We start from the raw sequence: 27,589 nt of genomic DNA on the forward strand, positions 1-27,589 counted from the left end.
CTTTCTACCCTCTCCCGATTGCGCATTAACTTAACCGCAAATTAATCCGACTAACACCACGGACGCAGATACTATTGCGCAAGTGATTTCTCTTTCTCAATTGCTATCAAAATAAATGTAGACTTTGGAACGTAAACAAATAAGAAATATCAGCTCTTAATTGCGGTAATGCTAGGCCTCTCTCGGATCTCTCCACGTTCAGATGCTCCGTCGGAGCCAACTAATTTCCCTAAAGATACAGATCATCGCGTTTCTCAGCAAAGTACCTAACTCTTTCCTCGTAATCATTTCAACTTTGTATCATCCGCCGCGGTAGTCAGTTCGAAGGTTTACCGGACATATAGGAGTGATAATAGTGAAGAGAAACACTGAACCGGGAAGGTGTATCGATTTTTTTTTTTTTCGGGCAAGTGGAACAGAAATCCATCATATGTATATTATTACCCGGGCCGTAGCCAGGTTGGTGATTGAGAAGGGGGGTACAGGAGCGGGTGGAGCACGAAAAACAAAAGACTTACGGCGTCTGCCACGAGGTGTGCGGGCGGGAGGGCTGCCTGCAAGTGTCCACTCTTCAGCAGGGGGTCGGCGAGGCCTGCCACGCTGGCGTGTAAGGGGCTCGGGTGGAGAGGATGATGTGGGGTCGTAAGATGGGCCGTGGATAGGAGAGGGTGCCCGTGAGAAGCGGCAAAGGCCGAGGACGAAGGGTGGGCCGCGAAGGGCGAGGTCGTCAAAGTTTGGGTATTCAGCGAGGGCGGGGTGGGCCCGGCAGCGGGCGCGGGCAATGGTAATACTGTACTTACGTCCGAGTGGGCGGGCACCGCGTAATTACCCTGGATGGTGTAGGCTTGCCCACCAGCCAGGATCACTGGCCCACCGACTTGGGGTTTGGGGCGATAAGGGATCGTGGCACCTTTGGGAGGGGACTGAAACAGAAAAAATCACACGCACGAGTGCGAATACACCGATTGAATTATTACATCTGGTTCACAACATCCGCGTTATCGTCATAAGATGACATTAATTCTATTAAAGTTCGGAAAATGACATATCAACTTGAAAAAAAAAAAAAAAAAAAAAAAAAATAATGAATAAACACTACACGATAATTTTATATGCAGCACGAGATTACATTTTTTCAAAGAAATTTTAATTTAATAAAAATATTCAAAATTAATATTATTAATGATTAATTCTCTCGACTGGCCTAGATTATCGTAATTTAATGCTATTGTTTAAAATACGAGCACGAATTTAAAAATTAAATTAATATAATATAATCATTTTATTTTTTTAATTAAAATTTCAAACATTGACGTCAAGAGAGCAACAGCTATAAACGCTCTATATACGTATTCATTATTATAACGTAATTAATTACACGTTCATAAATAATTTTAATTATGCTACGTTACTCTCAGCTATGAGACAGTTTCTCTAAAACTAAATGTAAAATACGCGTTGAGAGGCGCGGAATAATCGACAGCTTTCAGAATAGAGAGTGGTACGTACCTCTAGCATAACGCAGCAGATATGATATATGCATTGCGTGATCGCCTCGCTGGTACCGGATATGGTCACCGCACGTTCCGTCGAGTTAGGCAGCATCTCGGACGCGACTTGGATAGAGGCGCCGGTGACCTCTCGAATTTCTTTGATCTTAGAGCCGCCCTTGCCGATTAAAGAGCCGCATTGCGAAGCGGGGACAATCAGTCTAAGCGTGATCGGCGGCCTGGATACACCGCCACCACCTCCGGCACCGCCACCCTGGATGTCGTGGAACTGCGAGCACCACTCTTCGAACTTCTTGCATATCAGCGTGAACGCCTTGAAGATCGAGTTCGTCGGCCCGGTGACAGTCACTATCCGTTCCGGGCAGGAACCGTCGGAGATATTGATTTTTGCGCCGGACTGCATTCGACAGAAAGAAAAAAAAAATTTATATTACCGATCGCGGGCCTTTGTTGTACACATATAAATCTATTTTCAGTTTCCAATATATTCAATAATCGATATCCGCTTCGAGAGAGGTCAAGTTAACGTGTATTGGTGAGAGGAGCGATTAAAGAAAATAGCCTCTCGAGCGATATGCGAATGTGATCATCTGTCCTTGACAGCTGAACCGACCGTAAGACGGTAATAATGATTTACATATTTTCACGTAAAATATCATTTTGTTACACGTAACGCGGATTGCATGCAACTCTTTTTCTTTTTCTCTTTTTTTATTGTGTAAAAGCGCACTTCGTGACATAAGCAGGTACTCACCTCTTCACGGAACCTTTTGACGATCTCTCCTTTTTTCCCGATAATACTACCGACTTCCTGCAATGAAATAAAAATATTGAATTAGTATAAATATCTAATGCAAGTTTTAGCATCATCTGCACATATGCATAATACATAATTATTTAATCTTTTAAATAGTTTAAATAATACAAAATTGTTGATAATCCGCCGTTAAAATAAAATAAAAGGAGATTATTGTGCGATACTATAATATTCGTTATTTATTATAATGTAATTGGTACAATAATTATATATATATATAGTATATATATATATATGTATATACACGTGTGTGTGTGTATCTCGGTTATCAATCAATAATTATAATCATAGAATGGATTTTCAACGCGTTCGTCAGCAAATATTTAACGCGCATTTCTGTTAAGCACATTGATATTACTCCCCATTTTGATATATCCCGTTACGCATAAAAGGGAACAGCAAAACGAAACGCGATAAATGACGAAACTGGAGCGCGCGTTTATAATTAGTATGCATAAGCAACTAATGCCCACCGAGGCTTTGCGTCCACTCTGATACCGTCTGACCTCGGATAACGTCACCGTTAGGCTTCCGACCGCGACGCGCGGTGTATTCCTGCGCGCTCTCTAAACTTAGATGATGTCTCCCGGACGAAATGCCAGCGTTCCCGGCGACGTTAACGAGTTTCTCGCGTATCGCGCGCTATCGGCTTATACCCCCTCCCTCCCCCGTTTTAGAAGGATCGAAGTCTCGTGCATTAGAACGGGCTCGTTTGTTACCCGCGGTGCATGCAACCCTCCCTCCCTCAAGATGAGCGGAATCACGTGCCAGGGCGGAATCGCGAACTTCGCGAGCGCCTTTCCGAGATGCTGACCCTAATTGGGATTCACGCGATTTCACAGTTCCGTCGTTCGTTCCGCGTGAGCGTAAGCAAATCAACGCCGGGGTCCCGAGGGCCTATTGACGGCGCGCGAGGTAGCGCGGATCGGACAAGCGTCATCGCCGACGAATTAGATGCATGCCGAGGCAAATATAGCCGGAACAAGAAGACAGCGAGACGATGAGGGAAAGAAGGCTTGGCGGCGCGCCAGCCACGAGGGTCAGCCCGACGATCGGCGAAATTCGCGAGGTTGCAATCCTCGAGGGGAAAGAAGACAGAAGGAGATCAGATCGTGTCGAGCCGCGTTATCGGCCCCCAGGACCGCGAGCGTCACCGGCGGCTCCTTCACGAACGCCTGGCTTCCGAGAGCTATGTATAGCCCCGGCGCCATGCCGGTCAATAGTTTGAGCGCAGCCTACTTTGATGAAATAAGATTAAAAGTTTTCCGATATTGTCCTACTTCTGTAAATACACCGTCGCCGTCATAAAAGGCGGAATGGCGTGCAGGAGCCGGTGAATAATATATAAGATATAGAACTTAAAAAGAAATCCCTCCGCGGCCGGGTTCCGTACGTCTCGGGCATTAATTTTAGTTCGAGAAGAGCCGGCGAACTTTCTCAACGTGCGGTTAAGTCGCGAGCGACGGGGTGACAGAGGGAGGATCCCTTTCAGGGCCGCGGGTTTATCCGGGAAAAAATTATGAAAGCATTAATGGAAGCAAAAACACGATGTCGCAAAGATTGGAGATCTCTCAAAGTCGCTCTATGATTGCGGGGCCGGAATCGTTACCGAGGACTCTCGCGGGCACGACCGACGTTGGCCGCTGGCCCTGGCCACTGTCCAAGATCTCGCTGGAGTCCAGTGAGGATCCGCACGAAACAGAATATCCCGGTGGCGCGGAAAGCGAGCGGACGCGGCCCTTTTTCCGGCCGGAGGGTTATTAATTGCCCTGTCCCGTTTGCGAAACGATCGAAATCCAACCGGCGGAAATAGGAAGAAAGATTGATGCCGCGCGCAAGAAAATATTTGAATAACACAGGTACGAGAGAGCCGGTCCGCTCGATAAGCTTGAGCGCGAGCCAAATATTTACGCCATAACGATATCGCGAAATCACAGACGCGGTTGCGGCCGTGACATTGTGGGCGATACAACAGCGTGGACGAGTATCGCCTAACGTGGGAGATTAAATTAAGTGACCCCGAAGGGAAATGGATTTGCGAGACTGCTCCGTTAAGAAGTCGATACAGAATGGGGCAGTCAAAAGGATCGAAGCGCTGCAAATCGAAAGGATTCTCCGTGAAAATCGTCAGATTTATTCGTCTAGAATTTTTTTTTTTTTTTTTTTAATTAAGCTACTGATTCGATTTATGGACCGCGCTTGGGCCGCACGCGAACCTGAGTCATCGGGATCATGCCGTCGGACGAATAATGGAAACGCGATAATTCGTGATGCATTGGCCGATTGGCTTTTGGCCCTGGCTGGTATCCAGTCTGCCCGAGAAGATCACGGTGCGTGCACCAACGGCAGACATAATGCCTCTCCGGCCAAATATGCGGCCAGACGTATTTATTTCGCGCGAAGAAGGCTGCCCCGGCTATCCGTTTTACCCGTTTGCAGAGCTTCCAAAGCGAGTTTTGCAACACGCGCGAATCAACAGCGGCTTGGCGCAGTCGGCCGAAGAGGCGCATAATTAATAAATGTCCCTGAGATCGGGATTGTAACGTCATCGCGATACTTCGAATACATTCGGTGATCATTTGATTTAACACGCACTAAAGCTGTCGAAGTATAATAAAAGATGAGAAAGAAATTATTTTAAATGCCAAAAAAAAAAAAAAAGAAAATAGAACGATACTTGCGCAATAATTAAATTACAAGAAAGCGAAATGACTCTTAGATGTTCGGTTGAGAAGTATCATCCTCTTCAAATATAAAAGAATGTTATTAATTAACGGAGAAAAATAGTCACGCGAGGTGTTCGTAACCTTGTAATGAGATTATTCTCGTAGCGAATGTGAGCGTAATTAGCAAGGTACTACTTTCCGTCATTAATCTTCAAGAGCGAGTTGATTTTCATCCTACTGTAACTAAATGCGGACACCTTGAGGGGGAGGAAAAAAAAAGAGAAGAAAAAAAACGCGCACGTTGACGAGGGGACGAACTCTTGGATGCACCGTGACACAGTCGACGTATCGTCGTCGGGGCGTAAAAAAACGCGAGTATAACGAGATCTGTCACGGAAATATTTTCTCGTACCGGAAAACACAGCGGTTCATTTAGACCGGAGAATTAGATTCACGGTGGAGGGCTGACAGAGCGCTGGGGAGAAAAAAAAAAACCCCTCCAAAAAGATCGGCTTGAGAAAGATGCATCGCCGGATGAGAGATTGAACCTCGCGTCGCGACCTCGGGCGCCCCGAGTATCGTTCAAACATGCAAGAATATGCAATAATTTCTATGTCGCACTTCAGCACGAACTCGCACGTGCACGTGTACAGAGCGAAGGTCCCTTTCCCAGCGTTTTCCAGCATCCGAATTCACCTCCACAGTTACCGTTGCCTTCGAAAAATGCATTACCTTAAGGGAAAAGCTCCAACGATTATCCCACCGTAAACATTTTCCGCGCGGCTCGATCGCGGTAAATAAAATTGAGGTCATCCCACGGGAAGGCCCGCTGGGTAAAAAAAAACGCTGAATTTAGTACCCGGGCTAATAATCCGGAGAGTATTAACGGCGTATTGTAAAACTTGGCAGATGCACGATCGCCGGCGAAAAGATCTTTGCATCGGAAAGGACATCGGGCGTCTAGCTAGACGAGATTAATTACCGAGACGGCGGACATTAATTACTCGTGCTACGACGAGCGGCGTTACACCTCGCGCAGGATAATTAATTACAAGCCGAAACGTTGGTAGGTGACGTGTTCCCGGAACGAGGATGAACATCGAGGGCTAAATAAACTTTGACACTTGTCCCGCGAAAACCGGCGCGCTCCGCGATTTTTCCGCATAAATTCTGTCCCACGGTAATCTCGCGGATGACGCAAATAACGTACGCATGAAAACTTCTATTCTCAGCAGGATGGACTTTCCCCGAGATAAGCTCTCCAAGAATCTCTCTCTTTTCTCCTGCGATTCTTCTCTCTCATTTTTTCTTTTTATTTTTTTTTTCCCTCGGAATTCCATTCTCTTTTACGTGTATTAGCTCGTAAAAGCTTTGACTGCAAAATAGGTGTCCGCCAATGAGTTATTAGTAATTACTAGCCGCGCTGTAATCATCGGCGTTTTCGAAAGTGATCGATTTCACTGAGTGAGAGTTAGCGGCTCGCAAAAGACGAAATCGCGCGGCAGAAATCGGTTTTCTTCGTCGGAGATGACCGAGGGTGGAGTCTCAGATAAAGACAACGTCGTGTACCACTTTGGCGAACGTCCACGAAGAGAGAACGTAACGTGCAGGGTAAAGAGTTTGCAGGGCATGACGAAAATTGCTTTCACCGATGGTCACGAGTGCTCCCCCTCCGTCTCTTGTCATCGCGGAACTAAAACGTTCGCGTAATTGCCGGCCCGCTTTATTCCCGCGGGCTGATCATCCTTTCAAAAGGACCGTCTTTTTCTCCCTTATACTCGCCGGTCGGAAACTCGGATCTATCTCTGAACATTCTTGCCAGAACCAAAGGACTATCAAAAACATTCTCCTGTCCTCGCGCTAGTTCAAAAGTTACGCGGCTTCGACGAGAGCAACGTTTTCCCGTCGCGAGATAGCCAGCGCCTATTCGTTAAAAAATCGCGGGCAAAAAGTTATAACGTTCTCGTCGAGGCGAAAATTCCTTTCGAATTATTGATCCCGCCGGGGACACGGTAATCGCCGAACTCTGCAAATTCAATGTATTACGTAATATCCAATGAACTTCGACGTAACGTGAATCTAATTTCGAGCCGCCCGGCGCCGCAAGACATGCAATATTGAGAAATGACGTCGATAGCGGGAGATGCGGGAGGGGTTTGACAGCCTCTTATCGAATTTTTCGCAGACGGATTTCGAGCGGCTGATAGAAATTCTCCGTGTTATGCGACACCCCCGCGCAGCGACGGTCGCAGCGTAGTTTATGCGAAAAACAACAGCCTCGGGATTCTTGGCAGCACGTCAAGCGCTAGTACGCTTCAGGCTGCATTGTCTGCCCCGTGTGCGGTCAAACGTGATTCCGATCTGCGGACGATGCCGCTCTAGAATCGCGGTGTACGTTCGATTCACTTTTCAGAGGAAAAGACGGGGCGAAGCGTCAAACTAGAGCGACAAACGAGGTACGAAGCGCGCGCCTCAATAGCGACGTTTCCCCGGCCACTTTTCACCGCGGTTTATCACCTTATTTTCGAGATAATAGCTTTGATAACTAAGGACGCTAAATGCCGCGATCTTATCTTCGGTGTATTTCTGTCCCCCGTATCAATTCTAGTCCGCGCCGTCGAGCAACTTCAGCTCGTAAATATCAATTCAGAAGAGAAACGTTAGGTTCTTGGTCTAGGTCCCACCAAATGATCTCAAATAGATGTCTAGCTAATGTAAAATAAGCCTGGTTTTCTCATTCCAATGCGAAGAATTATATTACGTGCCAGAACGTTTGCAGGGAAGCCGCGATGTGTCGAAAGGCACGGTCGGCCTCTCGTAAATAAATTTGTAGTAATTGTCAAAAAGAAAATACTGTAAGTGACAGTGGAGGCTCGCGAGTGACGCGTTTTAAGATTTATCATCGTCGCGCCAGCTAACCAATTATGTCCTTTTCTCGGAATTCCCGTTTACGCGATATCGTTGTCTAAAGTGTGACGACGAACATAGCCGTTTTTACTATCACCGGTTGTAACGCGAACGCTTCAGTATAAATAATGACTAACAGAAAAAAAAAAGTTAATTGCATTCGGCAAATAAAATTGACTGGTGAGCACTCGGTAATATTTTTTGAAGTCTTGGACGTTTGAAAAAGGTCCACGTGCGAAAACTAATCGTAATAAAAAATAACTAAGCTCAGTAATCAGTTTTGTCCGCTAAATACGGCCATTGATACGCCTCGGCACGTTTTGCCAGAAATACCTTGTGCGCCTTCGATATATACATATAGGTTTTTTTTTTTTTTACAGCAATACGTGACTAGGAAACCACCAAAAATCATGCGCTCAGAAACGATACGCGAACGATAAATGTGATTTATTCTCCAACCCGATGCGCCTCCACAAACGAATATCAGTTGATATTCAGTGGGAGGTTGTTTGATACCGCGAGATTTCGAACGCGTATCGCACACATACACACACACAGCTTCCCCCCCCGTCCTCGATGATGCATTATCTTATTACTGCTGCTTCTGCAATTTCGTGCCGAGGCACGCGAGTAATTTCGAACATATATAAAAAAAAAAAAAAAAAGGAAAGTTCTATTAATATAAATTAAGGTCGGTGAATTAATATAAAATGACGCAAAGGGTATTGAAAAATGCGCGCGTCAAACGGCAGTAAAATTCGCGAACAAAAATATGCGAGAGACATTAAATTCCTTGCGCAATCGCCCTATAAAACGTTTAATTCTCTGGATTTTTGATTAATTGCTAAAACGAGGAAAAAAAAATGTGCGTGCACAACGAACGCGAGCGGCCCTAAAAGTTTTGCGCGATAAACATATGCCCGGCGACGCGGAACGGTCCGGCTTGAACTCGCGCGTGCACTCGATAAAGCAAACCCGGCGGAATGAATCTGCGTTGAGATATACATATATAAATGGGTGACTTACTTTGCCCTGCATAATCAGGCGGATGGTCAGGGTGACCGAAGGATCGTCGTTCAACACCGGCTTGTTGTCCATTCCGTCCATTGCGTGATTGCGGATCTTGTGGCTTCGGTTGGAGACCTTCTCGACGTTCGCGGGGGGGAAGGGCGCGGAGGAGGGCAAGGAGGACAGGGGGGAGGTTAGGCGAGTGATTTTGATCGGGGGAGTTTCGGGAGATGTGCTCCTCAAACGGTCCCAGGTATTTTCGCTCCTCGTACTGAAATCAGAAAATAATCTGGGTTAGGAAACCATTGCTCGCTCACGTCGTCGATCGTTAGATTCTCTTCTGGTATTTGAAGAGCGCTCTTTTTACATTTCGATAGGGAGCACCTTCTCAATCCGACGTCCCTTCGCGGCTTGAAAGACAAGAAAAATGTCCGAGATGCTCGTATAATACGCGCGCCACGCGTGCTAATTGATTTACTTAATTAATTATCGATTTATCCGCTGTTCGTTCGCCGCCCCGTTTACTTTCAAAACGCCGCCCTGGTCTTCCATTCAATCACAGCCGACACACATGTGACATTGATACCGCGAGACAACGCCGTACGCATAAACCGGTGACGAAATTTGTACGTTTGATTTATGCAACGTGGGAGATTATCGCGGCGGGATTTATTTATCAGGGCGTTGAATCCGCGTGCATGGAAATAAATTGTTCGGAGTGAACTTCGGAATTAGCATAACAATAGCACGCGGTCCGCCGGCCGTCGAGGAGCGGCAATTCCGGGAATGCGATACACCGCTGTATTAACTTAGTCCGTTCGAAATACGTTTGGAAATAATGAAACTACACGCCGAGCAATATAGTTAGTTTCACGCGCAAAGCGTTTTTTTCTTTTTTTTTTTTGTTATCGTTATTTATTCCAAGCACGGTCAAAACGATCTCGCACCGCGGACTCATTTCGATCCAATTCCAATACGTTAGTTCATTAAATTACGAACTATAAAAAAAAAAGTGTAACTCCGCTCAAACGGCCTCCCCGCAAATGCGAAAGGTAAGGCGTTATTAACGCTGTGGGGATCGAACGGAATGAAATCCAACTCTCGATCCGTCGATCTTACTTTGACGCACTTTTATTCTAATCAAACGTATCATTTATCGTCACAAGGGGAATGCTCGCTGAAAGCAACGGATTTTCATTACACGAAGAGTGGGAGGGAGGAGAAACAAAGAGAAAAAAAAAAAATTACAGGAGCCCCAGAGATATCGCGAGCGCGTATATTTTACAATATAAATTATTGTACAATTTATTCCACGTCTAGAATGTAAAGCCGGGGGAAAAATAAAATGTAGCACACAGTCGAATGTAGAGGTACGGAATTCCGATCCGCCGCGCAAATCACGGCGATGAAACGCGCGCGGAAATAACGCTCGGCCGAGGAGCAACGCGATTTTCAAGGGGGTTTTCGACGAGTTATTTTGCGGGCGATCGAGCGGCGCGCATTCCGCGAGCATTATTTTTCAGCCGGCGTAACGTTAATTACGAACCGCCGCCGGTTGTTAAGCCGATCGATAGGCCGCTGGAAACCTGGCCGAGGAGAAGTTCTCCCGGAGATATTCCGTTCCCTCTCGAAAGGAAGGAGACGCAAACGCCGCGCCCCGCCGAGCTCCCTTCTCTTCAACGAGGGGCAGGCGGGGGGCCCCCCTGCGAGACAGGTTTGCTCGGTCGGTCCGTTACGAGCTACGCAGAACGCGTTTCTGGTTGTGCACATTTATTTCTCGCACGCACGCGCGAAGGAGCCGGCGACTACGCTGAGAAAATTATCGCCGTCAAAAATCCGTCGTTGCCGGGGGGAAAGCGAGCGAGGGGGCCACGCAATTCTCGCCCGACGCTTCGCGCAAATATTACATGCGCAACGACGCGGGCTTCGAAATCAATCAGGTCTTTTTACAGTATTTATATTCAAGAGCCATTTCCCCCCATCTTTTTTTATTCCAAAAATCTCTCCGCAAGAAGATATCGAAATGGAAAAGCCGTGCGTAACGTTGATCCCGGATCTTTCTCTCTCTCTCTCTCCGCGCAAGTGTCGGGGTTCTCCATCACTCGAGTGTGTTTGCGGACCGACGGGTTTGTATAAAGTACGGCACAAAGTAGAGGACTTAGCGTCGCGGATAGAGAGCCGTGACGTGTTTTCTAGGTCCGCGTGCGTTTATCGCGTTTCACGGACAGCGTTGTGCAAAAGTTTACTCGGCCACTTCGTCCGCGCGCGCGGAAGTTTCCTCAAACGGGAGACGCGGGTCTACGTCGCTCGGAGACTCGCGGCGCTCTTCTCTCATATTAGTTTTGCATTCGCAAACACGAGGATTTTCCGGGCGTTTTTCGACCCAATTACCCTCGTTACGATTTCCCCTCTTACCATCCCGCTGGCGGAAGCGAAAAAAGGCACTTTATCGCAAAGAAGAGCTCCACCCGATTTATTTTCGCGATCCCACCAATTTCCAGGTCGTCCCTGTCGCGTTTCTCGCGTGCCTGTTAATTAGCTCGACAATTCGCGCCGAGATACTAAATTTAAAGGGATCGACCGGGCTGTGGGAAATGCGAGAACGTTGTAATTGAGCGGCGATGAGGGGACACTTGGGAAACGGGGTACGGCCGTCCGTCGTTACATCTCTCTAATCGGGCCACGCGGGCGGGTTCGCTCGTCGTCTCGCTCTACTGCGGCTCGCGATGCAATTGGACTTGATGGAATTCAGTGCGATCCGTTATGCGTACGTTTATCGCGAGCGGAGTCTCAACGACGTATCACCGAAAGACCAATTCGCACGGCGGTGGAAGTAATCGTCGCGTTCCTTCACCAGCGCGATTTATCAGGACCTCCGGCGGTCCACGGGTCGTTGCACGCACAATTGCGAAATTGCGCCCGCGAACGAGCGGATCCGGAGAGATCTATCCGCAATTTACTTGATCTTGTAAAACGTCCCGCGCCATTTGCTAGTTCGCGAGCTTCTCTCTCTGTCTCTTTCAAATTCCCCGTGATTCTCTGTTCCGCGCAAATGGGACGAGGTAAAACTAAGCGAACCTTCTTTTCCTTTTTTTTTTCTTTTCTTTTTTCTTTATTTTTCCCCCCATTTTCCTTGCAAATCGCCGTGAAACTTTCCGTCAATTCTCTTTTCGCTCCGGAGCGAGTTCTTTAAACGACGCGAATAATAGTGTGAATTTGATATCGACGAGTTTGTAAAATAAAGACGCGTGTAACAGATCGACGATAAACGCGAAGTTTTCCCGCGGTACGATTCGCGCCGAGGGACAAGCGAGATTTTACGTAACTCTAAGCCAGTAATAAAATTGTCATTAAAAAAAAAAAAAAAAAAAAATACCATCCGCTACCGAGCCTCTCGTCGATCCGCGAATTAAAAAATTCAAGCCATATCTGGTTAATCTTCAATTTCGCGGACGACGGATTCTCGCGCATTCCAATTTCAGATTTCGGCCAATCGTCCGGATTTCGTGCGTGCTCCTAGGCTTCCAGCTGTAAAAACTGCTCGCTCAGAAATTCTATGTTGAAATAAAAACTCGGCGAAATAAAAGTGATGACTTTTCAGTTTGAATTGCGCGATACCGCCCGCAATTGTCCCGATGCAGAGAAAAGGGACGGAGGGAAAAGAGAGAGAGAGCAGGATTAAATCCCAAGATACCAACGTTTCACCGATGGTCTGCTGTTCTATTGTAGCCAAATATTGTTACTCGATACAACGCGACTTTCGAATACCAGTAACCCGCAGTGTACGAGGCCTTTTCGCCGTATTTCCGAAATTCAAACGACACGTAGAAGCCCTCGTTCTTCTCGCGTGACGACGGGCAATTCAGCGCGGATCTCTCAAATCCAACGAGGAAAACAAACCGAGCAGACGGGTGTCGCGAAATTAAAATTTATTCCAACTGTCAGCGCGATACGTAATCGCCTACGGTCGATTTGCTTCGGGTTATGTTTTTTTTTTTCCACCTATCACCCCGTACCCGTTTTCAGCGATATAATGACGTCGCGTAAACCGCTGGCGACTAAAATTTGTTCGTTTTCTTCGGGCGATATTTCGGTGTTTACGATATCAAAATCGGAATAAAAATTGGCACGACAAATGCAACTCTGGCGATAGAACGCCGATCGTCACAAAATTCGCCGCGAAAAAAATTTTTATACACATGACATAATTTGTATTAAGAAAATATTTAAGCATTTTTATATAATAAAAATCGTCGATATATTATATTATTGTTCTTGTTATACGTTTATATATAACATAAAAATACAAAATTACGGGTTCGAACTCTTTGATAACCCATTGTACTCTTTCAAAGGTATCATTGCGAATATCGCTCGAGGCTGGAAAACTGGAGGTACAAAATTTCATCGCTAGCGCTCACGTGACGTCATTATATCGTTGAAAACGAGCGGCATAGCGACGCGCGAAGCAATACCTTTAGATATAAGATTTTCAAGCCGAGCGTAATGTATTTGCGTATTTTAAGAAATATTTCGAGCATTTTAAGAAATATTCGCGAGAAAGGTTTTCCCGTCGCGTCGGAATTTCTAAAAAAGCGGAGGCATTTCAGCATGAAAACGAAATGTGGAATAAATAAATTCCCTTTGCCTGAATTTTTCTAGACACGCTCGGTACGTGCTTTTGGGACGTAGCACTTTGTACATTTTGATTTCTCGATATACGCATAATTTGTTAGTGTGAGGGGATTAGAAATGAACTCGCGTATCAGAGCACGTTTGATACTACGGATCCTACGAAAAAAAAATACTCCATCACGGTTCATCCACTAGAGAAACATCGTTACGCTATTAATTACATTATTATTTTTATTCATTAAGCATCGATACGACGAGCTGCAAAATATCGCTCCGAGCCGTTTTGCACGGCTTGCTCCTCGGAAAATTGACAATAATGGGCAATAAATATTTTAATCAAAAAGCACACTAATGGAATTCTGGACGTTATTACGACCCACGTAACCCCTGAATAATATATTTCCATCGCCTAGGGAATTCGCCGAATTCGCGAAGTGCACCGAGAGAAGAGCAGTTACTTCTGGACCCGGCCATAATTTTATGACATTTCCAACGATAAATATAATAAACTTAATTACATATACAGTTGACTCGACCCACGTTTTTGTTAGGAATAAAAAATTACGATCGAGTCCAGAAGTAACTACATTCTTCTCGGCGTAAACAACACAAGTATCGCCGGTCCAGTGAATATTTTTAACATGCGCGTTATCGAAGTTTCCGTTATCAGTACCGGCCACGTTTCTGTTTCTTTTTTTTTTTCCTTCTCTTTTTTTATTTTTTTATACAGCATCGCGGATCCGGCGACGTCGCCGGCGCGGCGCCAAAGCGGTTTTTCCTTCTCGGAGGAGAGAGACGCGCGGATAAAACACGCGGGCATTGTTCGCACGCCGGGGCGCAGCGTGTGTATCGAGCGCGTGGAAAAAGGCACGCAGATGCATGCGAGAGTCGTCGACCAGAAGCGGTACAGTCGGCGGCAAAAAGCTAAGACGGCGGCTCGGCTTTTATCTCGTCTTCTTCTCCTAGGAGCCGTGTGCCGGTCGCGCTGGCTAATCCCGTTCGAATATCTCCCCCCTCTCCCTCTCGCTTGTCGCTCTTGACTTTCTGCGAGGGGACAAACTTTTGCTCTGGAATTCGATGCGACGAGAGAGAAATCGTGCGACGTCGGCGGAAGCCGAGGAGGCGTCGGCAGACAGGGCAGGGTTCTCGCGCGAGGGATTATCAAATCCCAATGACGGCGGATCGAGCCACGAATAGACGCGACTGATAAGCTACAGACGTGATTTATGCAATAGGCACCGTGTATCGGTGGGCAGCGCGCGGCTATCTCCCGAATTTGAAGCCCGTCAAGCCGCCGATACGCCCGGCCGTCGGGAGCGATGCCGGTCACATCGGCGTACGTTCGATGCGGCTCGTGCGCGTTGCGGACGGCGACGGTGGTCGTGAGCGATAATTCTCGTGACGGGGCTACGGGACCGGCCGGGAGTCGCGGCTACAGCTCGGCCGACGGCAGGTGTTGGGTTCGGCAACGACGGCGGTTAGCGCCGACGAAGTTGGGCAACCACATCTCCCCTTCTCCGACGCGGTGCGACACGACACGACACGACGCGACTGCTGGACGCGGAGAAACGACGAGACGAGGCGGGTGCCGGCGCGCAGGCGATTAATCCGGATCGTCGGTGTAGTCGGTCGACTAAGGCTTCCACGGGTAGCCGATCGTTCGACCCGGCCGGGGTTCTCCGTCGTCCCCTTCGGCGAGCAATCGGCGGCTGCGAGCCGCCGGTGATAAAAGCGAAGCCGTGCATCTCGCGCGCGGCGACGATTCACGCGAATACCGAAATTACCGTCGTCATCGTCGTTATCGTGCAGCGGCTCGCGTGGCCGCATGCCGGCAAGAGCGTCGCCTTTATCCGACGCCATGCGAAAAGAACGAGAAAGAGAAGGGACGAGCGGCGCGAGAGAAAGAGAGGGAGCGATAAAAAGAGAGAGAAAGAGAAGGAAAGAAAGAGATCGCCGCGATCGAAATATTTTTTTTCTCTTTTTTTTTCCACCAACGAGAGGCGTGTTCTTTGTAACACGCCCGCGTGCTTTTTGTCGTATTTTTCCCCGCTACGGCCACGTATGATCTTTGCGTGATCGGATCGCGGAGAATTTCAGCTCGCGTATGTCGGGCTCGTGGTCAACATCAGAGTCGGAGAGACACGCCGGCACGTCCGGTATGATGGCGCACGGATAGGTTCCCCGTTGCCAACGGCGTCCTCCTCTTCCGCCGCCGTTTTCTCGGCGACGGCGTCGGCCCGCGGTCGACGCTAATCGTTACCGTTGTCGACGTGAACGTCGCCGTTCGTCGCTGCTGGCGGTGCTCGCGACCGCGCGTCGCCCTTCGATCGCTAGGGGAAGCGGGCGGCGGGGCGCGGGGCGCGGCCTTGCAACGCGCGGCGATGAAGAACCGAGAATAATTCTACAAGCGATTTACCTAAAGTGCGCGTTACTCAGTCATCGGGGGCAGGATACCAGGCGGCCACCTCATCGATGCACACTGCACTCAGCACGCGGAAGCGCGGGGGAGAAGGAAGGGACGAGCGCCGGACGAAGAGAGGAAGAGAAGAAACACTACACTACGCGGCACACTGCGGAAACTCTCTCGGCACCACCTCGGCGGTACGCGCTCCTCGTTCTTTCTGCCTCCGGCCAACCCACCGCTCGCTTCCGACGATGCGCAGCGCTACCGTGCGTCGGCGTCGCAGTCGTGCCACCGTGACTTGATAGTGGCGCCGCTCGCATATGCGCGCGCCATGCCTCGCCGGCCGACCGAACAGCGGGACGTTCGAACCACGCACGGAAACGTTCGCCGGCTTACAAACGTTGCGCACTCTTCCTTCCTCCCGTTCTCCGCTCCTACCACCGATCATTTCGCATCCGAGAGTAATCCGCGGAAAAAGGGAAAGTGTTCGCGAAACGGAGTGTTCCGGGAAAACGATTTGTCTTTAACGATTTGCGGATGAAACCTTCCGCATTCGTTCTCGAGATTGCGACAAGTAATTTTAAGATCGAGCTAGTCGCCGGGACGCGCCACCTGGATTTTTATGAATTTGAACCGCTTTAATGGAACATTCAGCTTGCGCTCTCGGGTCTGGTGCTATTATTATAATGTTAAAGAGATTACCAACAAGCACCGCGCGGAAACGCTCGAATCTCATTCCAGCACTTCGTGCAACCGTTTGAGTGTTTCGAAAAGACGTCGTCTGCAAGTCTTTCCGCAAAGTTTCGCTACACTTAACGATGACTCATTGCGCGGCAATTTGCATGTAATTAAAAAGTTCGAGAGATAATGGGAACAATCGCAACGCAATTCCGCCCGCTGAAAGCGTAGTAAAAACATTATTCCAATCAATATTTTAATACGTGGAACTGCGTTGCCCAACTAAAATCTAATTATCGCGCTTGAACGTTTTCCCCGTTACATCTAATAATATTTTAATGCATAAAACCATGACCTGTTCAACTGAAATCTAATTATCGCACTTGAGCGTTTCGCGTTACATCTAATAGCAGATTATCGTGCGCTAAACAATTCGGTCAAACGCATTGCGCGCCACTAATTGTTTCGTATGCCCACGCCACGTTTACTCGCGAATGGGGGTCTAACTGACGTTCAACGAAAACTCGATTACTACGTTTTCCAACTCGTTCTCTCTGGTAATTCAACTTTCCTGCGGACTTGAAGGACGGTCGGTTAAATAGGTCGTTCGCCGAAGGCGTAAAAGTGAATGTTATCGAATCGAAGTTAATAACGAAAGGGAGAATAAATCGGAGAGCAACACATCAACCAAAAAAACACGTACGATTACGCCGCGAGACTCTTTTCTTTTATTGGCGAGCCAAGTGTGAAGTGTTTTCCGTATTTATGAAGATAAACCCTGGAGTATTTTCAAAGCGCAGAAACAGAGATCTTCCTTGCGCAACCACGCGCATTAAACCTGTACGAACCAAACAAAAACGATTTTGTTTTGAATAAATTGTTCCGTTTGAAGCGCGAGCAATAACGATGGGAGAAAAAATATAAAAAAAAAAGAATTTTCATTTTAGGTAAAAACGTTTTTTTTTTTTTTTTGCTTTTATTCTGGCCGAATTGTTTGCACCCTCTGATGCAAGTAAAATGTTTTCGTTGCAAGCGAAATCGCTTTTGCCCGCGCTTCGCACAAAGCGATTTTACTTAAAACCGAAATGCGATTTTCCTGATTTAGCTTGTTTTGGGCTTAAAATTTATCACGATTAAAAAAAAAAGAAAAGAAAAGCTGGCGTGCGATTTCGTGGCGCGTCTCGTGCATAAACATGCGGGTCAAAGTATCACGGCGAAGGAAGACAAGCGTTTTCATCGTTGATCCGTTTTTGATAACTGCAATTTGCATCGTTTAGCCAAGGAAAAAAAATCGTCCTTAGAAGAGACTAGAGGCGAGCGTTTGTAGCAAAACTTTTCTCGTTCTCTAAGGTTACCGAACGATTATTACGATCACAACGGTATGCCATGCAACGATACTGATGCGGCCCAGAAATTTAATTAGCATTTTAGACGACAACACGGGAAGCAATTATCGGAAATTTAGTTCACGATCGTAAATAGAATCTTGCTGAAGAACGACAATAACCACTGTTACTTTAATGTCGCAATGAAAGAGCGAGCTCATTAGAATCCCCTTTTCACGACTACTTTGGCGAGCGTACACTTTTTCTATTTCTCTAGCGGAAGTTAAATAAAATTTGCGTGAAATGTATGAAGGTTATTTCAAAAGTGCCTCCGTAATTTTATCATGCTTTACGAGGTGGGGGGGGGAAAAAAAAGCTGTCGGGAAAAGTCGTTATTTATTTAAGAAATTTTTTACGCTAAACATTCGTTGGTTACAATTCGTAACTGAGCTTTATTTAACAGCTGCACTTAATAATCAAGTGGCTTAATTAAAAATATGATAAAATGGTCTATTCCAAATTAAGTGGCACACGGATGCTGCTAGACGCGCGCGCGAATGTGTGTATATATGAATTCGTGCATTTTAATTAATTTACCAACGTTACATGAAACGGGAAATTTAAATAAACGTAATTATTTGCTCACCGACGAGTTAGATTGTGAGCTTTGTACTAATAAATTTTTATTATTAAACTTTTTAATAAATTATATATTTACCAAGTACTGTTTTCCCTTAAAGAAATACGTTTCTAGGATTAAATTAAATTTTTTTTTACCCGTCCCCACCGAGAAGGAAAATGCGTGTGCAAGTGTTATAATATGAAGAGTTGTTATGTAAAACATTGCGTCATTGGCAAACTTTGAACAAACACGTGCGTTTTTACATTTCTCTCAAATTTTGCGCAAAAATGTACGTTGCAGGGAAAAAAAGAATTAAAAAAAAAAAACGATAGTTGTTTTTACTTGATATGAGCGATCAATATTGCCCGTTTAATCGAGAACATCCCGAGTGCAAATATTAATACAAATATAAATCAAAGCAAGCATACGCGCTGTATCTATAACAAATGTGTACGAGTGGCAAGCGAAATAGTATTCGTTAGAAAAGCGAGAATTGCTGTTGCTAACAATCTGGGCCAATTATGGCGTAATTTCGAGTTCTTTGAGTGAGCCTATTAGCGAATAAAAGAAAGAAAAAAAGAAAGAATAAAAAAAAGAGAAGAAGATGAAGAAGTAGAAAAAAACCGATAGATCGAAATAAGCAACTTTTTACCTATACTTCAACAAAACAGAGAAGTAATTACCGAGATTGATCAAAAAGTACGCGATTTTGTCTTGTTAATTGGCCAAAGCTAAAGGTGCATGGCAACGCACTAATGAGGACATTCATAAGAACATCGTTTGCTTCGACGAAGCTTCCTTTACAAATGTTTACGTAATCGACGAAACAGGGCCACGTAAGCGTCGGCATGAATAATTTATTTTATTGCCGGCGAACGATTCAAAGTAATGCTTGTAAATTTAAGTGCTTCATAAAAGCGAAAAAGTGACCCAAGCGACGCCAAGTTGCAGGTAAGACTAGTCATGAAAATCGTATTAGATTTGTCCCCTATTAGATTGCGTGTTCCCGAATCGGTCTTCGTTCCAAGTCGATCCCGAAGAGCATATCGAGCAAAAAGGAAAGAAGGAAGGTGCAAATTAATTCTTTCTTTCTTCAAAATTTTTCCGTAAATTGAGTGGCATGCTTTAATAGTTATCATCGTGTTCAAATGAGGTACCAAATCAGAATCGCATTATCGATTACGGGATTATTACTTTTTCCTTAATTCTGCGCTACGAGTATAATTTAATACGATACACGAAAATGTCTCAGTTCAATTTATTTATTATCCTCTTTCTCGGTATCCTTCCTTCTTTTCTTCCGAGCCTTCGCCAGCTCCCTGCTCCATCCATTACGCAATTAAGCTTCTTACGGGATTACAGAATAAAATAGACGACTCGAAGAAACTAGCCAGCGTTATAGTGGACACTGGTTCTTTTTAAGGGAAGGTCGTCGCGAACGATCGAATGCTTAATAGAATTTCCCCGCGATTAAACGAGGGTGAAAGTATCCGCGTGGGAGACGCTATCAGATTTTGGAATTTTATTCGAGGAGATTTCACCCCTAGATACGCTCGTCGAATTGGCGTCTCGCAGAAAATTTATTTAAAAGGAATACCACGTTGTTAAATCAAGGCTCGCGAGTTCCTCGCGTTCGTACCGAAGAACAATTTTTTTCATCGATTTAAATATGATTCGCGCTTTCACGTGCTTAATATCTAGAACGAAATTATGTTCTCCCACGACCGTGTCCGTCCCATTTCTCCGTCACTAATCTACGTCGTCGGCAGGCCCGTGGATTTTTAACGGAATTTCCTGCAGAGGCAAGCGATTGTTGATGCTTGTAACGTCTCTTGCAAAATATCTCCTGTAATTTGCCTTGCAAAATATTTATACTGAGGATTAGGTGTCAGCGGCAAGCGTTGCAAGAGTTATGAGCGAGATCACGATGCGACGTTAGAGGGTGCAAACGACGCCCTCGGCCTCAGATGAGGCTGAAAGAGACTTTAGAGCCGACGGAAATGAGGCACCGCTCGGTGTCGCGATAAGATCTCGCCGTGAAACGTGGTTCGAGGGTAATTCCCCTTCGGTAAAAATGGAAGAACGCGGTGTCGGGATAAGCCGCACGATTATTGAAATTCTTTATGCACGGCTGTTGGAACTGGTGGATACGGCTAGATCATACCTTAACGACGAATTCTCGGCTGTTCTTTTTTCTTTCTTTTTTTTTTTCTTCTCTTTAATCTTCTCTCTTTTGCGCATTTTAAACGTATTCCGTTATTTCTTTTTTTTCTATTTTGACATAAATAAAATGGAGCAAAAAGTAGAACTTTGTATTTCTTGTTATCAAAATTGCGAGGGTGGGAACCGCGTTCGGTATTCAACGGTTTTAACACTGCCAAACAGAATAGTCGGAATTAAAAAAAAAAACCTACGCCGATTAACGCGGCTTTAGATTAAACAACCGATTGTAACGTCCGCAATGAAAATATCTGTCGAGAGCGTCCAGAACTTAATTAGCGACGGAGCGGAAGGTGGGACGTTTTCAAGGCTCGCTTCTCAATATGCACGAGATGTCTTAAAGGGACACGGCAAAAACGATAATCATTGTTTTGTTTCCATTCGTGCGATTAATCGTAGCGGTGCGGTGATATCGCTGGGACGTGCGCGAAGGGAAGAGAGTCGACAAGCTACGGCGAGGTCTCTTTCATTGCGAAACCTATTGTTCTTTAGTCCCGGCTCTTTCGTCTTTCTTCCGACCGTTCTCCTCTCGTTCTATTTTGTTTCGTTCTTCTGGCTCGTTTCCTCTCACCCTCGTTTCGACGTACGCCTTGTTCGACCCTCTGTTACCTTGACCAAACAGAGTTAGTTTAGCCAAGCCTAGCCGGAACAAACCTTTTGCGATGTAACTTCGATCCATCCTCGCCGCAAGTGCTCCTAATGAATTTTAAATTGTCCGGTAACCGAGTTAATGGCCGCCATTATCGTCGTTATGCGACACGGGTTCAATCCTGACGGGATTAAAATTGATAAACCGACGTAACGCATTTTACCATCGACACGTTAATGCTTAATAGACACGCTTGTTAAGGGAAATCGACAGTTTTTAGTTTCGTCCGACGTAATCATTTCATGCTGGCTACCGTCGAATCCTTTTGGATTATCCCGGATAGGTAATCTAACATCTCGCTTTTAGAGGCCCGCCACGTTCTCTCGCATGAGCGAGCAGATCCGTAATTGGACGAAACCCATTGCCTGGATATGATGGATCCTGCGGGTTCTGGTCCGGCGATTATTAATATCGCGGTCACCGAAATTGATTCGTTACCGGGAGCCAATGACGTTGCCATACAAAACAACCGCACGTGTGCCTTTCTGTATCAACAAACTGCCGGGCGACTTCTTTTCGCGTGCATTACAAACTGGTACCGGCGCGCAGTAACGATTCGTAAGCTGCATACAGTTTGCCGCTGCCGCGCCGCGATTTCAAAATAACTCGAATAATTAATGCGTAATATGTTATTAATTAAAGTCGTTAAAGTCGACTTAATAACCGGCGTTTGCGATTAAACGTCAACGTTCGGAATAGATTAATCTGCCGGAACGAATTGCCGTTCGGAAGGCCGCAAATGAAGTCGAGAGCGCCATCGACTCGAAACGAAGCATAAAATTGCTCGCGGCCTGTCGTTGTTTGTCAACGATTTTATAATCGCGGAGAATTAATTCGTCCCGTTAAGCACCGGCCATGCATATGCATGCCGAGTGCGGCGCAATACAATGTGCGACCGCTCTGCACATGCACGCGAACGTATGTAGAAGGGAATGAGAATAGCGAAGACACCCACCCCTCTGTGTCCGGCGATTATATTTGAAAGGGGATCAGGTCCTTGCAAGACGCGCGGAGTTTCCCCGAAATACAGACTCGGAGGTATATTGGTATTTTATCACCGAGCATTTGCATCACTACTAAAATAAACGACCTCTTCGCTCGCTTCTTCCCTCCCGCGAGCATCTTTCCACGACTGGTCCCGGGGTTTGAAATAATTAAAACGGCGTTTATTCCCGTTGTGCCGCTCTATTCGGGATGGTAATTGACATCGACTGTTATCGCCGCGCTAACGTCGAAAGTTCGCCTTGGAGATGAAAGTTTGCGGGATAACTCGCCGCGGCGTGCCGCATTTAATTGCAAATTTTCCTAGTTAGCGCCAAACGCGCGCTCGCTGTCTGCCACCCGACGCGCGCAATCTTGCGAGATTCGATCAAGAATATAGTTTGCCAACTATACAAACGCGGACGGGGGAGAGAAAGAATTGGGAGGGGCACACTCTTTCCTTGCCGATGAATAATTTATATTTCACGCTTCCGGGATTATCAGAGTAAACACGATTTCAGTGGACGGATCTCGATATAAATAGCCCTAATCGATATCCGATGTCGGACCGACGGAGGAGGAATGTGGAAAAGCACGAAAATATCCAGGCGGGCGCGAAAGGGGCCGACGATGGAGGAGAGTATACCGCGAGATCCCACAGACATAATATAATGGCAGTGGATGTTTCAGGGAGAAGAGAGAGAAAATGAAGAGGAGATTCCGCGCGTTCAATCCAGACGTGCCGTTCGATGGCGGATTAAACTGACAGCCGGAATGGCATTAGCGGATACGTCGTTATTCAGGCTCAGCGGTACTTACGTCTCGTCATTACCGTCGCCGCGTGAATCTCGCAACCAGAGGCAGCCGGGCGGAAAGACCGACGAAGGGAGGCCGAGAGCTGAACCGGCACGATTGAATAGCCCGGCGACAATCGGGCCTGTCACAACGTCGCCTGGGAAATTGTGACAATGTAATAAGATTAATAAGTGATAAGGGAGCTGTCCGTGTCGCCGGGTTCATTGTCGAGCCGGGCATTGAGACACTTCGACGTGCACAATCGCCTCGCGCTGCAGTTTAAGACGTAATGAAATTTGACTCGCGAAGAGTCGGCCGGCCGGCGTACGGCGTCGCTCTCCGCAACGCGTATTGTACCGAAGTTGCCAATCGATGGCGAGTTTAAACGCGCGAGCGTCAGATACGCCTAACGATTTTTCCCTTGCTCCTTCTCGCGGAAATCACGACGGCAATTTTCACGGTTCGATCTCACGCCGTATTTTCTCAGCGTGTTTGTACCTACGCCCGACGCTTCGCGAACTACGCCGGAGCATATTTCATTCCTCCCTCGTGGAAACTGCGGAGCTGCACTTTCCGATGAATTCCAATCCAATGCGCTCGCGATACACGCACGCGGAATGCTCACGCTCGCAGTGCCTTTATCCCATATCTTTACACATGTTCTACGCTACCGGGAACACGAAACTCCTCCGACTCTCATCCCGAGGTATACAATCGCGTTATTAAATTCTCATAGTTTCTCATCTTGACGAGACAAAAAAAAAAGAAAAAGAAAAAAAGAAGAGCGCGTTCACGTAATAACGTTTCATTCGCGAAAAAAAGATTTATAACGCAAATAATAATTACAAGTTAATAAAGGCTGTCAGGGAGAGAAATTCCTGAGAGATTGCCAGGTGTTCGGTTAGAGAAATTAACGTTTCAACTTTCATTCGCGAAAATATCAGCGTTGAAACCGTCAAAGAGTTTGCCGATAAGTTCACCGGGATATTATTCACGCCGCAGTTATCGATGAGAAAAGTTACACGTATATGTATCTACATAACTTCGTCGTTCTACATATAACAATATTGAAATTGTTTCGGGTATCGCGTGTTCGATAAACGGACCGCTTTTCTAAGCAACGTCTTCGAGCGTCTGCCACGAGGCTTTGCCCCTCGGGTTTCGCAGTTGGTGATAATCCCGGCGAATATCCACGTATTTTGCGGCCCGCGAGCTTGCGAGGGCGAAGGCTACGTCCGTCGCGCCGTGGCAAAGCTCCTCGGAAAAATGTGAGAAAGAACGGAGAGGAAGAGAAGGAGGAAATAAGACGACGGAAGGGACGCGCCGTAACAGATGTAGGCAGAAGATCCGGGGAAGTTCGCAGAAAAGATCCCGATGCCTTCCGGCCTCGCACTGGTTTTGACTTGGATATCGAGGCCGAGAACTTTCGGCTTATCTCTCTCAACGAGGAATAGATGGCGAAGGGGGACCAGCGGCAGAAAATTCGACGATGGGGAATGAAGATGCCTGTGGCTGTCTATAATGCTTCGGCTGAGACGACAAAGTGGAGGTTTTCGGAAATCGAAAGGTCGAAGACGAGGGTGCGAACGACCGCGTATTGATTCACGGAACGGCAGCGCATCGTGACCATCTACGTGTTAAAAAAAAAAAAAAAAAAGAAATGTGTATATAAAATAGAAAAATAAAAAAAAAATAAAAAAATTCTAGAACGCCCATGTCCAATTTTCGCGTGTAACTTTATATGAAACGCCAATTTTTAAATAGAATCAAGGGAAATTCAATCAATTAATCAAGCGAGAAGGTAAATATGAAATATGAGAGCGGCGAGGAGGCTCTTCTCTCAAAAAAAGCCTCAATTGGAAAAGTAAATTACATTTAATTGCAGAGCGCCAATTATGATAAAATTTACCTTTATTGCGTAAAATGTAGATATATGAATTACCGCTCTCTGTGAAAATACGAATGAATGCCAGGAAATTTTCGTGATCAAATGTAATATTTTACAAAAATAGCTTTTTATCAGATAATAAATGATTGTGAAAATACGCAATTCTTTGTTATTTCTAAAACCAACACCTTTCCTTGAACAATCTTTATATTTTATAACACCTAGTAAAATTTACAGATTTTTATATTAAAGAAAAAAAATTTCTCCTCTCTTTTTTTTTTTTTTGTTTCTTTTTTAAGTACAAACGCGAATTTTTTGACTGCTAAAACGATGGTGTAATTGTTTTAATTGCAATTAGTACGTGCGCCGGCTACTGTTTTTGATGTTATCATGGAAATACCAGTAATTATGTAAAATATTATCGGCGCAATTTACGCGCACCGGGAGCTTCAGCTCTCAACGCTTGTTAGCACGATTCAGTTTAGCGTTAGTACTTCGTGCACACAACACCTCTTGACTATATCGTCTGCAAAGTTCCGGGCACATGCTCGTTACAGGTGAGCAGGGAATGTAGAAAGCTGGGCATTGCCGACCATGTCACGCGAATTATGCCCACCCATCGGCCATGACATTCCTCGTGAATGTAAATTAATCAATTTGATCCTTCACCGGTGCTCCGGTCATAAACGTCCACAATTAGCTATTACAAATATATTTGATATCGCGAAATACCTTCCGATTTTTTATCCGTTTTTTTTTTTTAATTTCTCTCGCGACAAACGCTAAACCTTCGCTTCAACGTGACTCATTATTGGATTTGACGTTCGCGAATGAAGGAAAAGATTTTTGAACAAGCGAGGTTTCGGATTTATTCCCAGCGTCTCTCTCGCCGACGGTTTGTAAGTGGAATTTTTAAACCGTTTCCCCGAGATATCTATAAATTTAAGACACACGCAACCGAGCATTCCCCCGGTTCTTTCAACGGTTTTGCAATCGGGATTTGCAGTAGCCTGGTTTCGCGTGATAACGTTGCTCAAAGAGATTCGATTTCGGCGCACCATACGTTCCTTCGATTCCTGTCTCTCGCACACTCCTTTCATCCGTAGGAGCAAAAGTTCATGTTCGGAAGAGGATCGTGAAAGGCGAAATAATGGAATCGAGAAATTGACCCTGGCTTCTTTGCCGATTTCAGGAAAGGGGAAACAAATAACGGCGGAGTTCGCCGTTCGTTTTAAATTATTTTTGCTGGACTCTGACAAAATTGTTTGCTATCGATCAACGAGGGACAATCATATCAAAATGTGTATATACGTCTTAAGAATGCTGTACGAATGTCACGCGATCGGTACTTTCCGTTAGAAAAATTTCTTTTTTTTTGCAGATGATACGAGGCAAACATTCAGCGATTGATACCTGATCAAATATAACACAGTTTGCTGGTACGTGATTTATTTTGAGACGGATAACAATGGGGAGAAGTAGAAACTGACAAAACAGAGCAGTCGACATAAAAAAAATCGAAGTGTCTGTTCAAATTTCATCGTTCTTTCGTTTGACAGGTAGTCGAACGAACGAGCAGATGAAAATCCCGCTTATTGAGAATCCTGCATATCGGCAGATTACACACGGAAAAGCAAACCTCAGTGAAAAGTCCTTTCCTTCTTCCGAGATTAAAAACCAGCAGCGTTTTGCCGATTCAAATTTGCAGCACGCAAAATACGCACCCTCGTGCCTTATTTCTCGCAAAATAAATAAAAAAATAAAATAAGATAAAATAAAAAGTTGATACACTCCAGTGGTCAATTTTTCAAAGTTCGAAGAACGACGTTGATCATTTTTCAGACATAAAGCTAGACTACCTCAACTAGTTCCGTAAGCTATAAACCTCTCGCTAACCCAAGCTTTCGCCAGCGTGGATCTTTCGATATTCCACGCGCGTCTCACGCGTAAACAGCTTTTTTTCGAAAGGAACTCGCCGTGTGGCTGACTACAAAATGATACCGGAAGGTTTCGCGGGGACGTAAAACTGGTTACAAATCATCGTATATTACGAGCCGCCCTTCGGAGCCGGCGCGCATTCAATCCCAGAGAGCCCGTCGTTGTCAAATCCGTCGATTTTTGCCACCCCCTCGCGCAAGGGTGTCTCGCCGGTATCGGGAAAGGGGCTCGGGGATCCCGGCGACAAATCACGCGCGACGCCCTTCAAGCCTCGCGAAGCGTACGTAAAATGTACGCGAGATAACCGACTGTCTGCTCGAGTCTGCCTGACATTTTTATCTGGCGGCTGGTGCTTCCGTGAAACACCGAGAGAATGTCCGAGGATGTTTACGTGAACGCGCTTTTGTCAAAAAGCGTCATTCTCCCCTCGCCCTTTCGCTCCACTCACGAGAGATCGCGTCCCATTCTTGCGGCAATATCACGCGCGGTGATCACTCTCGCACACCCCCGCGCTCAGCTTCCTTTCGACAGGCGGAAATCTCCCC

At 46.1% G+C, this 27,589-nt stretch overlaps 1 protein-coding gene across 5 annotated transcripts in view; it reads right to left on the reverse strand.

Moving 5' to 3' along the window:
* Mub (poly(rC)-binding protein mub) overlaps positions 1 to 27,589 on the reverse strand; it is a 113,554-nt gene that overhangs the window by 31,363 nt on the left and 54,602 nt on the right. For 2 of the 5 annotated variants that reach the window (XM_070668803.1, XM_070668804.1), the window contains 4 exons: positions 8,928 to 9,180; positions 2,266 to 2,322; positions 1,510 to 1,908; positions 519 to 923 (listed from right to left, as the gene is read on the reverse strand). In XM_070668803.1, the coding sequence (XP_070524904.1) occupies positions 519 to 923; positions 1,510 to 1,908; positions 2,266 to 2,322; positions 8,928 to 9,008 (942 nt within the window). In that variant the 5' untranslated portion in view covers positions 9,009 to 9,180. Of the gene's footprint in view, positions 1 to 518; positions 924 to 1,509; positions 1,909 to 2,265; positions 2,323 to 8,927; positions 9,181 to 15,960; positions 16,211 to 27,589 lie in introns of those variants that run through there. The other 3 variants (XM_070668802.1, XM_070668805.1, XM_070668806.1) reach the window with 3 other exon arrangements.

The sequence above is a fragment of the Cardiocondyla obscurior genome, linkage group LG18 (genome assembly GCF_019399895.1).
Source record: "Cardiocondyla obscurior isolate alpha-2009 linkage group LG18, Cobs3.1, whole genome shotgun sequence".
In the NCBI taxonomy this organism is placed as follows: domain Eukaryota; kingdom Metazoa; phylum Arthropoda; class Insecta; order Hymenoptera; family Formicidae; genus Cardiocondyla; species Cardiocondyla obscurior.